This window comes from Geotrypetes seraphini, chromosome 16, assembly GCF_902459505.1.
Source record: "Geotrypetes seraphini chromosome 16, aGeoSer1.1, whole genome shotgun sequence".
Classification (NCBI taxonomy): domain Eukaryota; kingdom Metazoa; phylum Chordata; class Amphibia; order Gymnophiona; family Dermophiidae; genus Geotrypetes; species Geotrypetes seraphini.
In genome coordinates, this window is record NC_047099.1 from 21,817,976 (window position 1) to 21,836,414 (window position 18,439).

Here is an 18,439-nt window from a genome sequence, read left to right on the forward strand (position 1 = left end):
GGTAATGCCCTATATGTCAAAGAGGGAATTGAGTCTACCGGAGAGAACACGCTGGAAATGAAAAATAAGGTAGAGTCTCTATGGGTCAAAATTCTGGGAATAAATGGAACGGAAACGAAGATCGGCATCTACTACCGACCCCCAGGGCGGACTGGAGAAATTGATGGAGAAATGACGGACGTGATTAAACGCAACTGCAAGGGAGGCAATGCAGTTATCATGGGTGACTTCAATTATCCGGGATTAAACTGGAACCTAGAAATCTCCGACTGCAGTAGGGAGACCAAGTTCCTGGATGCTGTAGGCGATTGCTTCCTGGAACAACTTGTCAAGGAAATTACGAAAGGAAATGCAATTCTGGACTTAATTCTAAATGGACTACGAGGACCCGTGCAAGGTGTAGAAGTAGAAGGGACGCTGGGAAGCAGCGATCTCAATATGATCCACTTCAACCTGGACACAGAGGCAAAACATTGATCCAAAACGACGGCCACGGCACTGAACTTCCGAAAAGGGAATTACAAAGGGATGAGACTCATGGTAGGGAAGAAGATTAAGAAGAGGATAAGCACTGTAAAAACGCTAGAGCAAGCATAGTCCCTTTTTAAGGACACAGTCACCGAGGCGCAAAATCTATATATACCGTGTATCAACAAGGGATCCAAGTAGCGGTAAAGGAAGTGATCAGAGACAAGAAAACTTTGTTTAAGGAATGGAAAAGATCAAAAACAGAGAAAAACTTGAAAAAGCACAAACAACATCAAAGCAGGTGCCATAAGGTGGTAAGAGGGGCCACAAGAGACTATGAGGAAAAATTAGCCAAGGAGTAAAAAAACTTCAAGCCGTTCTTTCAATATATTAAGGGGAAATGACCTGCAAAGGAAGCAGTGGGGCCATTGGATGATCATGGAATAAAGCGAGTGCTAAAGGAGGACAAAGCCATTGCCGACAAACTGAACACAGTTTTTACATCTGTATTTACCGAAGAGGATATACACAACATACCGGAAGCCAACAGGCTATAAGCAGGAAACGAAATGGGAAACTGACAGTATTGACGGTCAATCTAGAAAAGGTATGCAGACAGATTGATAGGCTTAAAAATGATAAATCCCCGGGACCGGATGGCATCCATCAGAAGGTAATCAAGGAACTGAAAGGGGCTATAGCTGAACTGCTTCAACTTATCTGTCGATCAAATCAGGAAGGATTCCGGAAGACTGGAAAGTGACGAATGTTATGCCGATCTTCAAGAAAGGTTCGAGGGGAGTTCCGGGAAACTACAGACCTCGGTTCCGGGAAAGATGGTAGAGGCGCTGATAACGGACCGCATCATTGATCATCTTGACGGACACAATATGATGAGGACCAGCCAGCACGGCTTCAGCAAAGGAACATCTTGCTTGACAAACTTGCTGCACTTCTTCAAGGGAGTAAACAGGCAGATAGACAAGGGTGACTCGGTCTACATTGTATATCTGGAATTTCAGAAGGTGTTTGACAAGGTTCCGCATGAACGACTACTTTGAAAAATTGCGATCCATGGAATCGAGGGTGAAATACTCACGTGGATTAAAAACTGGCTAGCGGACAGGAAACAGAGAGTGGGGGTAAATGGACAATACTCGGACTGGAAAAGCGTCACAAGTGGAGTGCCACAGGGTTCGGTGCATGGACCCGTGCTCTTCAATATATTTATAAATGACCTGGAAATTGGTATGACAAGTGAGGTGATTACATTTGCAGATGATACAAAGTTATTCAGAGTAGTGAAGACGCAGGAGGAATGCGAAGACCTGCGACATGGCAAATGAGGTTTAACGTAGATAAGTGTAAGGTGATGCATGTCGGTAACAAAAATCATATACACGAATACATGATGTCCGGTGCAGTACTTGGAGAGACCCCCCAGGAAAGAGACTTGGGAGTACTGGTCGACAGGTCAATGAAGCCATCCTCACAATGTGTGGTGGTGGCAAAAAGGGCGAACAAAATGCTAGGAATGATTAAGAAGGGGATCACGAACAGATCGAAGAAGGTTATCATGCTGCTGTACTGGGCCATGGTATGCCCTCACCTGGAATACTGCGTCCAGCACTGGTCGCCGTACATGAAGAAGGACATAGTACTACTCGAAAGGGTCCAGAGAACATAAGAACATAAGAACATAAGAAATGCCTGCACCGGATCAGACCTGGGGGTCCATCCAGTCCGGTGATCCGCACACGCGTATCCCTCAATGTGTCCTGCAAGAAGATGTGCGTCCAATTTTCCCTTAAATCCTAGAATGGTAGTTTCCTCCACCATCTCTTTCGGGAGAGAGTTCCAGGCGTTCACCACTCGCTGTGTGAAGCAGAACTTTCTGACATTTGTCCTGGCCGTGTCCCCTCTCAGCTTCAGGCCATGACCTCTGGTCCGAGTCTGGGTCACATTCGCCAATGTGAATAAAGCTATTTCTTGCTCTCCATCCTTTCCCCCTGCTGGTGAGTGAGCTTGTTCCATTTTGTCGATTCCTTTTAGCAATTTAAAAGTCTCTATCAGATCCCCTCTCAGTCTTCTCTTCTCAAGGGTGAATAATCCCAGTTTTCTGAGGCGATCTTTGTAGCTCAAGTTCTCCATACCTTCTACTAGCTTCGTCGCTCACCTCTGCACCTTCTCCAGCAGTGTTATTACATTACATTACATTACATTACATTAGGGATTTCTATTCCGCCATTACCTTGCGGTTCAAGGCGGATTACAAAAGATTAATAAAAACGGTGTTACAATGGGAGAACTATTGATTAGCTAGAGAGGTAAGTAGTAGATCTTTTAAACATTTCACGGGTTGTTAAGGGTAAGGCGGTTTGCAAAAGAATTAAGAAGAGGGTCACAATGGAAGCTCTATTGTTATTACTAGTGAAGTAAAGGGTAGATCAATTGTCAGTTTTAGAGTTATTAGGAGTACGTGGTGTTATGGCTGCTTCAGGAATTTCTTGAAAAGTATAGTTTTTATTTCTTTTCTGAATGTCTTGTAGTCTGGGGTGGTCGTTAGAAGGTTGGAAATCTGGTTGTCCAGCCTTGCGGCTTGAGTGGCTAGGAGGCTGTCGTGTAGTTTTGTTCGTTTTACTTCCTTGATTGGGGGAGGTATGAATGGGGAGTGCGTTTTTCTGTGTCTGATAGTGGGTGTTATATCCTTCTTCAGGTATGGAGACCAGTGTTGGACACAGTATTCCAAGTGTGGTCTGACCATTGTTCTATAAAGCGGCATTATGACCTCCCTTGATCTACTCGTGATTCCCTTCTTTATCATGCCTAACATCCTGTTAGCTTTCTTTGCCGCTGCTGCGCATTGAGCGACTAAAATGGTTAAGAGGCTGGAGGAGTTGCCGTACAGTGAGAGATTAGAAAAACTGGGCCTCTTCTTCCTTGAAAAGAGGAGACTGAGAGGGGACATGATTGAAACATTCAAGATACTGAAGGGAATTGACTTAGTAGATAAAATCAGGTTGTTCACCCTCTCCAAGGTAGAGAGAACGAGAGGGCACTCTCTAAAGTTAAAAGGGGATAGAGTCTGTACAAATGTATGGAAATTCTTCTTCACCCAGAGAGTGGTAGAAAAATGGAACGCTCTTCCGGAGTCTGTCATAGGGGAAAACACCCTCCAGGGATTCAAGACAAAGTTAGACAAGTTCCTGTTGAACCAGAACGTATGCAGGTAAGGCTAGTCTCAGTTAGGGTACTGGTCTTTGACCTAAGGGTCATCGCGGGAGCTGACTGCTGGGCATGATGGACCACTGGTCTGACCCAGCAGCGGCAATTCTTATGTTCTTATTATTCCATAAATAGTGGTTCTTCAACCTGTCCTGCGGGACCCCCAGTCAGTTGGGGTTTCAAGATATCCCTAATGAATATGCATAACCTAAAGCCTAAGCTTGAGGGTTTTTTTCCAGTTAGTTAAATAGCTGCCTATTGGATAAATCAAATTCTAAAAATCAGCTGTTAAATATTTAATACAAACAAGTATTATCTGAATCAATTCAATTTTATTCTTATCTCATACAGTTCATTTCATTATAGTATAACTTTCCAATACTTAATTTATTAATAAATATCAGAATAATTTAGTCAGTGAACCTAATCCCCATCACTCACACTCACACTCACTTCTCAGCTTTCACACACATACTACAGTCATTGTCATTACTTTTATCCAAAACTGGATCTTGGTTAGTTCATGAGTTCATTAGTCCATGATCATCTAGTCAGAGAGGCTTCGAACTGAGAGTTGCACAACAGTCTAGCACATGAAAATCACAGTTTCTTAAACACAATCGGCAGGCCTCTCTGTCTTCATGATGGTCCTGTTCTTCAATTCATAAAGCATTCAGCTCAACGCAAGACTGTATTTCGCCACCTGGTGTCTTCAGGAGCTGTGTTTGCAAGGCTCACCAACATCAAACTGCCAGTTTGATTTCCTGGTAGACTGTGTGTTTCCTGCTTGTCAGCTGATCCCGGCTTGTGCTGAACCCTGGGTCCCTGTTCAAGTCATGCTTAGTTTACTGGTGAAGTTATGATGTTGGTGAGCCTTGTAAACACAACCCCTGAAGACGCCAGGTGGCGAAATACAGTCTTGCGTTGAGCTGAATGATGTCACACGCATCCGCGTATGTTGTGAGGCCCTCCAGACTGGTAGAGAAATAACAGATGAGGCTGTTTGGGGGGTGGGGCTGGGGAGAACAGGGCGGGGTTAGAGGCAGAACGGGGCAGGGTTGTAGGCGGAAGGGGGTGGGGCCATACATCCGGGATTTTACAACTGAAAAAAGCTAAAAAAAAATCTAAATTCCCTTCACCCCAGCTTGGAGCAGTGGTAACTATCTTAGTCTGAAAAGAACTTAGTACAGATAAAAAGGACAGATTGAATGACATGAATGGAACATGCGTGGGTGGCTCCTCCCTCATATTCTGCAAAATCTTCATTCCAATCACAGTGAATGTTATTGTGTGCATGAGTGTGAGAGATAAATATCTGGTGAACAGTTCCACTTCTGAATTATTTTGTAAAATTCAAAAGCTTAAAGGCGGTATCCCTTGAGATCTCAGAAGCATTTCTCTCGTAAAAACGCACCGGGGAAAAAGAAGCAAACATTGAATACAGGACAAAGTCTGCAGCGGTCAAAACAGCAGTTAGGGAGGCCAAACTTCGAATGGAAGAAACTCTAGCGAAGAACATCAAGAAAGGGGACAAATCATTCTTCAGGTACATTAGTGACAGGAAAAAGAACGCAAACGGGATAGTACGCCTTAGAACGCCAGACGGGAATTATGTGGAAACAGATTCTGAAAAAGCCAAACTACTGAATGATTACTTCTGCTCAGTCTTTACCTGCGAGGCACCAGGGCACGGGCCACAGCTGGAAGCAAAGCAAAGCAAGGAAGACCCATTTCAGAATTTTGAGTTCACACCAGCTGATGTTTACAGAGAACTGTCAGGACTCAAGGTGAACAAAGCCATGGGACCGGACGAGTTGCATCCAAGAGTCCTCAGGGAACTAGGCGATGTTCTGGCAAAACCGTTAGCCATGCTCTTCAATCTCTCCCTAAGTACGGGGAGAGTACCCCTGGACTGAAAAACAGCAAACGTCGTTCCTCTGCACAAAAAGGGTTGCAGAGCAGAGGCTGCGAACTACAGACCAGTGAGTCTCACATCAATAGTGTGTAAACTCATGGAAACTCTACTTAAAGGTAAATTAGACTCGATATTGGATGAAGGGAATCTAAGGGATCCCTGTCAACATGGATTCACCAGAGGCAGGTCATGCCAATCCAATCTTATAAGCTTCTTTGATTGGGTGACAGGAAAGCTAGACTCAGGAGAGGCTCTGGACATAGTATACTTGGATTTCAGTAAAGCTTTCGACAGTGTCCCACACCGTAGACTATTAAACAAGATGAAATCGATGGGGTTGGGTGAGAAACTAACTGCATGGGTCAATGATTGGCTGAGTGGAAGACTTCAGAGGGTGGTGGTCAATGGCACCCTCTCTGAGACTTCGGAGGTGACTAGCGGAGTGCCGCAGGGTTCAGTCCTGGGACCTTCCCTTTTTAACATATTCATAGGGGACCTGACCCGGGGGCTTCAGGGTAAAGTATCACTGTTTGCCGACGCCGCCAAACTGTGTAACATAGTAAGTGAAAGCAACCTCAAGGACAGTATGACGCAGGATCTGATCACGTTGGAAAACTGGTCCTCGACATGGCAGCTGGGCTTCAACGCTAAAAAATGTAAGGTCAGGCATCTCGGCAGCGGAAATCCATGCAGAACATACTCCTTGAATGGAGAAACGCTAGCTAGGACTTCAGAGGAACGGGACTTGGGGGTAATCATCAGTGCAGACATGAAGGCTGCCAAACAAGTAGAGAAGGCTTCATCTAAGGCAAGGCAAATGATGAGATGTATCAATAGAAGCTTTGTCAGCCGCAAACCTGAAGTCATTATGCCACTCTACAGAACCATGGTGAGACCTCATCTGGAATACTGTGTGCAATTCTGGAGGCCACATTACCGGAAAGATGTGCTTCGAGCTGAATCGGTCCAGCGGATGGCCACTAGGATGGTTGCTGGACTCAAGGGTCTCTCATACGAAGAAAGACTGGGCAAACTGCAGCTCTATACCCTGGAGGAGCGCAGAGAAAGGGGTGACATGATTGAGACATTTAAGTATGTCACTGGTTGTGTCGAGGTAGAAAAAGATATATTCTTTCTCAAGGGACCCTCAGTCACAAGGGGGCACCCGCTCAAACTCAGAGGGGGGAAATTTAGTGGTGACACCAGGAAGTATTTCTTCACGGAAAAGGTGGTAGATCACTGGAACAAACTTCCGGTGCAGGTGATCAAGGCCACCAGCGTGCTCGATTTTAAGAATAAATGGGACATCCACGTGGGATCCCTACGAGGGTCAAGTCTAGGTCACTAGCACTCAGACTCAAGGGGGTGGGTCAATAGAGTGGGCAGACTTGATGGGCTGTGGCCCTTTTCTGCCATCATCTTCTATGTTTCTATCTATTGGGATGCTCCACTTTCTACAGTTTAGATATTTAAGTATAAATAATATAAGTGGAGTCCTATAGCTGTGTATTAGTAGTCCCCCTTCACTGCACTGGAGGAGCATCATGATCGGGGGTTTGCCCTACCCCCAGCAGCCGTTTCGGCACCTGGCCTGCCTCCAGTCCTCTTAAGGGCTCAGCAGACCGGGCCTTTTCCTGCCCCAGCACAGTGAAGGGGAAGGGAGATCGAGTCGGCCCCCTTCACTGCACCGGAGGAGCATCGTGATTGGCGGTTTGCCCTGCCCCCAGCAGCCGTTTCGGCACCTGGCCTGCCTCCAGCCCTCTTAAGGGCTCAGCAGACTGGGCCTTTTCCTGCCCCAGCACAGTGAAGGGGAAGGGAGATCGAGTCGGCCCTCTTCACTGCTCAAGACTTACACCTCATATAACATAGACCTTTATTCCGTCTTATAGATCTGTTCATAGTCTCTCTAATATACCTGCACATTGTCTCACTTAGTACAGATCCGCTCATAGTCCTTTTCATCTTACCTGCTACTAATCTCATCTTGAACATCGGTTCATAGACCTATTTTCATATCCTTTCCTCTCATCTGCCCTTGAGTCTTTCGTATTTGCCCACCTCCTCTTAATTGACTATCTCCCCTCCTCCCTAGCCTCTCCAGCCTACCCCCCTTCCCCAGCCCAGCCTCCCTCTTTCGCCACCCTAACTGCCACCCCAACATGTCTATCCCCACTCACAAGCTCATTGTCCTCCTCCTCCTCTATTTGCTTAGCACAAGAGGCTGGATTACAAAAGCTTTAGCCTTCGAACCTATACCAACCTACATTGCATGGACTAGAATCCCAGGACCTGATAAATTCCTCCGCCCCACCGGCTCATTCATGACGTCACAGAAACAGGTCCTTTCCCCATCCCTGTGATCAACACTACCCGCCACCCACCAAGACCAGCACACAAAAGTAAACGATCTCTAAAAAATTTACAATGTACAGAACTTTCGCCCCTCCCAGAACAATCCACTCTTCCCGGCGCCTACCTGAACATTTGCTCAGTTAGAAATAAGGCCCAACTCTTCAAAGATTGGCTGGAAGAACCCCATCTAGAAATTAGACTACATCTAACCGAAACATGACTCATTTCTGACCAGGATGTAATCATAGCGGATATTCTCCCACCACATTACAAAATCATCCCCCTCTCAAGAAACTCTAAAAGAGGAGGTGGTCTGGCCATCATTCTCCATGACCACTTTCACTTCCAAATCCTAGATTCCAAATCAACTAATAACCTGGAAATCCTCACCTGCAAAATCTCCAAAACTGACTGCATTGATAACCTTATCATCACACTATTCTACATACCCCCTAATGGAATCTAGCAAAAGAAGACTACTACGAATTCCTTCTACGAACTCGGCAGCCAGCACCCACAACCTCTTATCAGGAGACATCAATCTACACCTTGAGCAAGAAGAGAACCCCAGTGTTGCAGACCTATTCTCCTTCCTCACATCGCTAGGCTTCACCAAGCCCCCCCAAACCACAACACACATTAAAGTTCACCAACTTGACCTGATCACTTTCCTTTCCAACACCCCCACTACTCCTAACATAAGTCTCACTGAACAAAATTGGTCTAACACCCCTTGGTCTGACCACCTGCTGTGTCAGTTCGAACTAGCCTGGCTCAAAAAACAACCAGACAGGAAACCCAAGCCCAACCATACAAAGACAATGATCTGGACAAGAGAAAAAATTAATCCAGCAGATTTCTGGTCACATTACACCCTCATTTCTAACTCTGACCCTGACCCCAACTTCTACCTAGACTGGAAAAACTTCAGCGACCAAGTCCTAAACACCATCGCACCCCTAAGACTTCGCAAGAAAACCCCTCGGCCCTCAAACAGCTGGTTGACGTGAATCTCCTAGCCATAAAACGCGAAGTACGGAAACTTGAAAGAACATGGCGTAAATCAGGGACTGACAACGATAGACTCAACTGGCGAATGAAAGTCAACAAATACAAAAGATTGATCAACGATAAACGCAGTAAACATTATTCCCAACTAATCAATTCCCCTTATCTAAATAGTAAAGCACTCTTTAGAATAGTCAACTCCCTCCTAGACACAGATTCACACAAACGCTCCAGCTCCGACCTCCCGCCCCCCGCTACAATCCTAGCAGACCATTTTGCCAACAAAATTCACACCTTAAAATCGTCTCTTATAGCTCCCAGCCCTGAGCCAATATTCAACCTTCCTGCAGCAGACACAATAGGTTCAATTACAGACATGACCTGGAGCTCCTTCGAAAGCCCAGACTGGATCCTCTTTCTCAATCTCTACTCAAAATACGCTAACTCCAACTGCCTATTAGACAATTGCCCACCCACCATCATGAAATCCGCTCCCCCCTCATTCAAAGCCGACCTCTTCAATTGGGTCTCACTATGCCTGTCCACAGTCACTTCCCGACTGAACTTGGCCACATTCTTGTATCCCCCCGCCTTAAAAACAAGGAACCTATCTCCTCCACCGCCAACTACAGACCCATCGCCAACATCCCACTCTTCCAAAAACTCATGGAAGGCCTTATTAACCACGACCTCATGAACTACCTAGAAAAGTTCCACATCCTTCACGACTCCCAATCCGGCTTCCGCACAAACCACAGCACAGAAACTGTCTTAGCTGCTCTGATCAATTACCTCCTCCACCTGTTCTCACTGGGCAAAAGCGCCCTTGTACTCCAATTCGACCTAAGCAGCGCCTTTAATCTGGTCGACCACAATATCCTGCTCAACTGCCTTGACTCCATTGGCATTACCGGCCAAGTACTAAACTGGTTCTCAAGCTTCCTAACTAATCGTACTTACCAGGTCCACAGCAACGGAACCTTCTCCCATCACTGGCGCAACCCCTGCGGAGTCCCACAAGGCTCCCCTCTATCCCCCTCCCTTTTCAACATTTACTTGGCCCCCCTGGCACGGACACTTGCTGACTTAAACCTAAAATCATTCATATACGCAGATGACATTACCATTATCATTCCCCTAACTTCACTTACACAACAGATGGAACAACTCACCTCCTCCGTCCTCACCAAGTTAGAACTATGGACCTCACAATTCAAATTAAAATTGAACACCGAAAAAAACAAAATTTTCCTGGCAAGTCCTAACCATAAACTTACAAACACTTCCCTGAAATTGAACGGCCTAGACTATCCTATCAACCCCACCATAAAAATCCTTGGAGTCCTCCTAGACAGATGCTTGACCTTCGAAGATCATACCAGTGCCCAGGTCAAAAAATGTTTCTGCTCCCTCTGGAAACTTCGTACCATTAAACGCCACTTCGACCACCTCTCCTTCCGTCTTCTGGTCCAATCACTAATCTTAAGTATATTGGACTATTGTAACATCATATACCTGGGATCCTATAAAAACACCATCAAACGTTTAAGAATAGTTCAAAATGCTGCCGTCCGCCTCATCTTCGGCCTCAAAAAATATGACCACGTTAGCCCCTATTACACTAAACTCCACTGGCTGCCGGTGGAGGCAAGGATCATCTTCAAATTCGCTTGCCTCTGCTTCAAAACCCTAGCAGGCTCTTCTCCAATCTACCTATCCAAGCACCTTGAAATTGCAGGCCCCTCTCGTACACAAAACACCTACCTGTTTTCCTTTCCTTCCCTGAAAGGCTGCCTCTACAAGAAATTCCTCGACAGATCCCTAGCATTCCATGCGGGCACTCATCTCCAATTCCCCCTCCCCCTACCAAATGTTCAGGAAGTCAATCAAAACCTACCTTTTTGATAAATTCCTCTATCTTCTCCCCCCCCCCCCCCCCCCTCTTCCTTGCCTCCTCCATGGACCTTGACTTACCTCAGACTCTCGACTCCTCCAATCTTGTCAGCCACCAAATGGTTAAACAAAATGGATCACCCTATCCAACTAATCACCACAGTATGTATCACCGCCGTATGTAACACTACTGTATGAACTCCGCTATATATATGTAACTTACAGCAAATGTAACTTCTCTGCAATTTGTAACCTAGCTGAAAAATAACTTCACCGTAAATGTAGCGGTGCTGAAAATGTAAATGTTGCTATGCCAAAAAAAAATAAAAAATAAAAAAAGTAACTTCACTGTAAATGTACAGTCTCTTCATCTGTTAACCGCATAGAACTTCCATGGTAATGCGGTATACAAAAATAAAGTTATTATTATTATTATTATATGGTACAGATATGGCAGAGGGTTGGGACAGGCCTGTGGGGTTGTGCGATCCTTACTTTGGCTGCTGTTCCCAGCGAGGACATGAATTGCAGGAATTCGCCTTGGGACCTCTTGATCAATTAGTTTACTGGAATCAAAGAGAGAGAGAATGAAACGAGTGAGATGACACAAGAGGTTTTAGTGCGGCAGCCCTCCAGGATCTCCACAGATAAAACAGTTACCTATCCTCTACATTTATTTATTTCTTAAGATTTATTAACCACCTGATGGAGACCACCATTCCGGGATTAAAGGGCAAGTTGGATGCACACCTTCTCGCAAATCACATAGAGGGATACGAGTAAACAAGGTTTCTCAACGGGGAACCCCTGGCTTGGCCTCCGCGAGTGCGGGTCGCCGGACTGGATGGACCTAGGGTCTGATCCGGCGAAGCCATTTCTTATGTTCTTATGTTATGAAGAGATTCTCCCAAGGTGATGAGCAGATAAACCCAAGGGCTGCACTGATGTGATCTAAAGTCCTGCTCTGGAAAACAAAACCAACTTAGCATATAACTATGAAATTATTATTATTTTTTTTTTTTAATGTGATGTTTAGATGTGCTCAGAACTGTTTTAGAGACCACTTCAGGGATGTTTGCTCTCTTGACTTGTCTCTACTTTTTATCATCGCACCAAATGTAATTGCTCAAATAGGTAACTTACCTTATCTTTTTGAATTTTGTTTACAATTGTGTTAAATAATACACTTAATTTAGGGCCTCTTCTATCAAACTGAGCTAGCAGTTTTTAGTGCAGAGAGCTGCGCTGAATGGCCTGCACTGCTCCCGATGCTCATAGGAATTCTATGAGCGTTGGGAGCAGCGCGGCTCACCGCATTACAAACTGCTAGCGCAGTTTGATCGAAGAAGCCCTTAATCTCTGGGTTGATAGAAAAGGCCCTTAATCTCTGGGTCCTGATGCGTTTCGCCAAAGTTTCTTCATAAGACCCGCACTGCCAAAATCTTCAGCGTAATAATCCACACATTGCACAGCAAGAGTGTACAGTCAAACCTCGGTTTGCGAGTAACACGGTTCGAGAGTGTTTTGCAAGACGAGCAAAAACACTCTTGCAAATCGTGCCTCGCAAACTGAGCATTGACTCGATTTGTGAGCCCCCACCCCCGAGAACCGGCATCATCCACCCGCCCAAACCCAAACCCTTACTGCAATCTGGCACCGGCACGCAGCACCAACCCACAGGACGTGCCGGTGCCGGAAGAACCTGCCGCTTGCCGCTGATCTCTGCTGGGCTGGACCTTGAGCACTGGCGCATGCTCAAGGCCTTCTAGCTCCCACTCTCTCCGAGAATCTCATTAGAATCTCAGAGAGAGCAAGAGCCAGGCCTTGATATACGAGCACTTTGGTTTACGAGCACGCTTCTAGAACGAATTATGCTCGCAAACCAAGGTTCCACTTTACATAGGAAAAGGCAGCATCTTACATACTGCAGTGAGCAGTACACCCATTGTAAAACTAAACAAGTTCTGATTGACAAGTCAATGAAGCCGTCTGCACAATGTGCGGCGGCGGCAAAAAGGGTGAACAGAATGCTAGGAATGATTAAGAAGGGGATCACGAACAGATCTGCTGTTAGAGTATCCTGTCCTGACCTGAGGAAGGGAGATTTAGTCCCTAAATTAGTCATAAATGTATTAAAATTAGTCCAATAAGAGTGAGGAAGTGACATCACCGTACTAGATAGTCGGCTGAACGCGGAGCTCCACATGCTCGGGCCTTAATTTAGCTCCTTCACTGTCCAAAACGCATATAATTTGCACAAAAAAAGTGCATGGATGTATGGTACCTTTGTGGATCACATTTATAAAGTTTGGTTGTCCTCAACCATCCATAAAGCTCTGAAAGATTTTCCTTTTGTGCCTAGCAGTGCGGAAGCCTCCAACATGGCAGCACAAGGTGGACAGCGTGCACTCTCTCCAGCTTTGGCCCTGGAGGTAGAGATGTCTACACTAGCCCAGCCGGAGCCGATAGCAGAAGTGAAAGATCTCCTGCATGAAATCAGAGGGCCGAGCTTTCCATGATACCTGCTGATCTCCGGGTGAGATTGCGGAACTTGGTCACCACATCAGGGAGACAGAACACCAGGACCATCTTCAAGAATTTGATATGTGTACAAAATTAGTCCAATAAAAAGATCACCTTATTTCCATTTTCTATTTATTAACGTTTATCAATACAGCTACAATACTTTATCCTAAAGCAAAAATAAATAAATAAATATAATTTTTTTCTACTTTTGTCATCTCTGGTTTCTGCTTTCCTCATCTTCTCCTTACTCTCTTCCTGCTCTCTCTCTCTGCCCCTTCCATATGGCATCCTCTCTCTTTCTATGTCCTTTTCATCTCTCCCTCCACCTCCATTGGTCTGGCATCCAGCTTCTTCCCTTCCCTCCTCTCCCCCAATGATTTGACATCTCTTGCCTCTCCTTTCCTTCCTTCTCCCCCCACCCCCCATGGTCTGGCATTTCACTCTCTCCTCTCTCTTCCCTTTCCTTTTCTTCCCTCTCAATTTATTTTCTGCATCTGTCTAGATTGAGTACTGAATAGGAAGAAAGAATTGAATTTCCCTCTTTTCACTGAGTCTACCTACAGCTTACCACCTCTTTCTCTCACCCTTCTAATATATCCTCTTCCCCCATTCAGCATGTGCCCTTTTTTATTTATCCCATCCCCTTCCATCATGTGCTTTTTTTCTCTACCCCTTCCTTTCAGTATCTTCTCCTTTCAGTATCCTCTCCCATCCAGCGTCTGCTCCCATCTTTCTCTCCTCCCCACTTCCATCCAGCATCTGCTCCCCTCTCTCTTCCATCCCCACTTCTTCCCAGCATCTGCTCCCCTTCCCATTAACATCCAATGTCTGCCCCCTCTCTTGCCCTTTACCCCATTTCCATAAGCATCAGTCCCTATCTCTCCCTCCAATCCAATTCCATCCAGTATCCTTCCCCCTTCTGTCTCTCTCTGTACCCCAATTCCATCAGCATTTGCCTCCCCTCCCTCCATCTACTCCACTTCCCTCTCCATCCACCACCCTTCTATACCAGTATCCTGCTCCCTTCTCTCTCCCTACACCCCAATGCCATCCAGTATCCTGCCCCCTCACCTCCCCACCACTGCTATATGCTTCTCAAACCAGCAGCAGTGGCTGTAAACTTAAATGTATCCATCATGGGACCTTTCTGCACCTCTCCATGGCTGCTGGCTTTGCTCTGGAACAAGGAAGTGATGTTGGAGGGGATGGACTAGTAGCAGTGGGGAGGTGCTGGAAGGTCCCGCGATGGCTGAATCTAAAGTTTACTGCCACTGCTGCTGGTTCGGGAAAGCAGCAGTGGCAGAGTAGGGTAGGAAGTCCCGGACCCGATGTGTCAAATGTGCACCCTCTTAGAGCATGCACCTGGAGTGGACCGCCCCGCCCCTACCTTGGCACATCACTGCCGGTGCGGCAGATGTGATGAAGCCCATAGAAACTGAATGGGCATCATTGCATTTGTTGTGCGGGAATCACTACTGCGGCTTTGTAAAAGGGGCCCTAATTTTGCAGAAGACGCAAAACTATTCAAAGTTGTTAAAATACCTTCAGACTGTGAAAAATTGCAGGAAGACCTTAGAAGATTGAAAGACTGGCCATTCAAATGGCAGATATAATTTATTTATTTCTGCACCTCCAAGGGGATCCTAAGTGATTTACATTGAGCAGTCAGGTACTCTTAAATGCTTTCCTTATCTGTCCTGGCAGGCCCACAATCTAACTATGGTACCTGGGGTTAAGTGACTTGCTCAGGGTCACAGGGAGTTGGGGGGAAGGGTGAACTGAACCCAGTTTTCCAGGATCATAGTCTGTTGCACCAACTGTTAGGCTACAACTCCACTCCTTGCAGCTCTGTAGCAAATTTCTATTCATATTCTCTTTCAGCATTCTACTGCTTCTTATTTTCTTAATTTGGATCTTTCTTTGAAGGATGCTCTTTTGACTTTAATAGCCTCTTTCACGTCATATTTTAACGATGCTGGCTGACGTTTGCTTTTTTTTCCACCCGTGGAATACATATGGTCTGGGCTTCCAATATGGTATTTTTAAACAACATTTATACCTGATGTTTGTGCTGCAGTGAACCCAGCTGCCATGGAACTGGTATAGGAAAATGCTACAAGCCTTATTTCAGTCTGAAAACAAGCAGGTAAGCAAGAAATCAGGAATGGGGGTAGGAAAGAATAGGGTTACCAGCAAGGCTGGATTAAACGGTAGGCTCAGTAGGCATGTGCCTCAGGCCCGAAAACATCAGGGGGGCCCACTAGTGTTGTGTTAGAGGAGGGCAAACAAGGCAGCTGTCTTGGGCGCCACAGTTCCAGGGGGCCTTGCAGTCTGGGCATTTCTTCCCCTTGTTGGCCGATCTCCCTCCCTTCTTCTCATCTTTGCAGTCACCTTTCAGTTTCAAAAGGGACATTTTCTTTTTCAGATGTGCCCTGGCGCAGCAGCCGTTCTCTTAAATTGCAAGCGGCTGCTCAGCCCACAGCTTCCTCTCTGATGCAGCTTCCTGTTTCTGCCTGGGCAGCTCACAACAAGGGGAAACTTTGAGCTGAGCAGCTGTTTGAGCAGCTAGGGCCTGCCTGAAAAACCCCTATTCAATTTGAAACTGAAAGGCAATCGCAAAGATGAGGGGAAGGGAGGGTGATGGGCCAACAAGGGGAATAGGTTAAGTGGTGCTTGAGGTTTATCTTGTGCCGTCAGGACCATGTGGGAAAGCAGCAGCAGCAGCAATGGTGGAGAGGTGAAGGGGCAGGATAAATTGATGAAATTGAAGTGGAGGGAGAGAGAGAGAGAGAAGGGGGCTGGATACTCTATGGAGGGGGAGAGAAAGAAGGGGGCTTGGTACTTGATGGAATTGGGGTGGAGGGAGAGAGAGAGAGAGAGAAGGGGGCAGATGATAGAAGTGGGGTGAAGGGAGAGAGAGAAGAGGGCAGATATTGGATGTCAGCTGGGAGGGGAGAGTTGGGGGAGTAGATGCTGAATGGAAGTGGAGAAAGAGAACATATACTGGATGGAAGGAGAGTTAAAAAAGGGCATATGTTGGATGAGAAGAGGACAGAGGTAGTGAGATATTGGAGGGGGGTGAAAGAAAGTGGTGGCAAGCTGTGGGTAGACATAGTGAAAAGAGGGAAACTGAGGACTGGATAGTAAGAAATAATTTTATTTAGATGGAGGCAGAAAATAGAGAAGGAAGAGACCAGGGAAGAAAAGGAAAGGAGAGAGAGAGAGAGATGCCAGAGCAAGAGGGTTAGGGGGCAAGAGACATAGATACCAGATCTGAATGGAGAAAATGAGAAGAATGCTAAAAATCACAGGGGGAGGGAAGGAGAGAGATGCCAGACTATGGGGGGGAACAGAGGAAAGAAGATGGATGACAGACCTATTGGGGGGGGAGAGATGGAAGGGATGGCAGACAGTTTCTGGAAGGGGGCATAGAAAAAGAGTCAATGCTATATGAAAGAGGCAGACAGAGGGCAAACAGTGGATGGATGGAAGGAAGAGAATGACATGTGTCAGCCCTAGCATTGCTAGCAATCAGAAATTTTGGTTGCCCTAACCAATGTCAGCAAAGGCCTATGGGACATTATATCAATCTGACTCTGGAATGTTGATGCAGAATTCTGGGCTCCTGCACAGAATTCACATACATTAATCATCCAGCCAGACTGGATTGTTTATCAAGAAGATAGGCTGCTTGAATGGGACAAAGAAGCCAGAGACTAATCCCATCTACCATGCCTGCAAGTATCACACCCTCCTTATCAATTAAACTAACCATTGTTTCAAACAGTTTACAAATTCTAAACAGAAAGATACTGGGAAATTCAATAGTTTCTATATTCAGAATAAGATTCCAAGCTATAAAAGCCTCCTCTCTGCAACACACATGGATCTATCTCTTTCTCTATCTATCTCTCTATCCCTTCTCTCTATCTCAGGAACCCGAAGCTTATATCATCACCCCATCACCCTTTTTTCTCTCTCTCTGCCTCTCCCTGGAACTTCACACTTCTTTCTGGACTCTGTAAGGCAGGGAAACTGCTTTGCTCTCTCATTAATTGTAATGCTTAATTGTAATGCTTATGAATATTGCTTTTCTGTAAGCCTATTTCTATAATATATTCTTTATGCAATCACCTCTGGCTGTTTCTTATTTGATTCTACTCCTGGTGAATCTTCTGTAAAGGTATTGAACTCAGGACCTGGCGTTTGGTAAGGGCGCCTAACATAACCCCTACATCAATCCTTACAACATGAAGATGAGGAAAGCAGAAACCTGACAACAAAAGTACAGTAAAGTAGGGTAAAGTAGTATTTTAGCTGTGTTTATAAATAGAAAATGGAAATAAGTGATCCTTTTATTGGACTAATTTTAATACAGTTTTGACTAAGTTTCAGAGACCAAATTCTCCTTCCTCAGGTCAGGACAGGATACTGTAACAGTAGTATACTTTACTGATTTAAACAAAGAGGTTTTGACTTTTGAAAGCTAATTTAAAAATGTATTATTCCAATAAAATGGTATTATCTTCTTTCTATTTTTTCTTTTCTTTTTATTTGTTAATTTGTAAAGTAATATGTTGTTTCTCTTTTTTCAAATTTATATCTGCTGCTGGGTTTTGAAAAGCCGTCCGGAAAAATCAGAACGTCTGGTAACCCTAGGTATAAGGAGGGAGATGGATATGATCCCATGCAGTCTGGTCTGGGGTCAGAGCAGAACCTCTGAGCATGGAGCTGCAGAAACAGAAAGAAATGTAAATAAGGCAGAAAAAGGTAGATTTTACATGCCAAGATGAGCCTACCAAAATAATAAAACAAAGCAAAAATGTCTGGTGGCAAAATCATTCCACTTTAACAAACATTCAAAGTGACCTTTCAGGAAAAGAAAAGAGTGGAGTCGCAGTTACAGCCATCCCTACCACTAGGCCAACTAGGTATCAGCTTTGGATGGAATATTTTAGGGAGTGGCAGTATGGTAGCCTAGCAGCACAATTTAAGAGAGTAGCAGAGTGTGAAACCACTATCCACATGATGGAAAGCCTTTGACCGTCCTGA

General features: G+C 45.4%; 1 protein-coding gene across 1 annotated transcript in view; it reads right to left on the reverse strand.

The window, feature by feature from the left end:
- LOC117349765 (NXPE family member 3-like) overlaps positions 1-18,439 on the reverse strand; it is a 102,536-nt gene that overhangs the window by 20,023 nt on the left and 64,074 nt on the right. Inside the window, exon 3 of the mRNA XM_033923356.1 lies at positions 11,357-11,427. Within this exon, the coding sequence (XP_033779247.1) occupies positions 11,357-11,427 (71 nt within the window). The remainder of the gene's footprint in view (positions 1-11,356; positions 11,428-18,439) is intronic.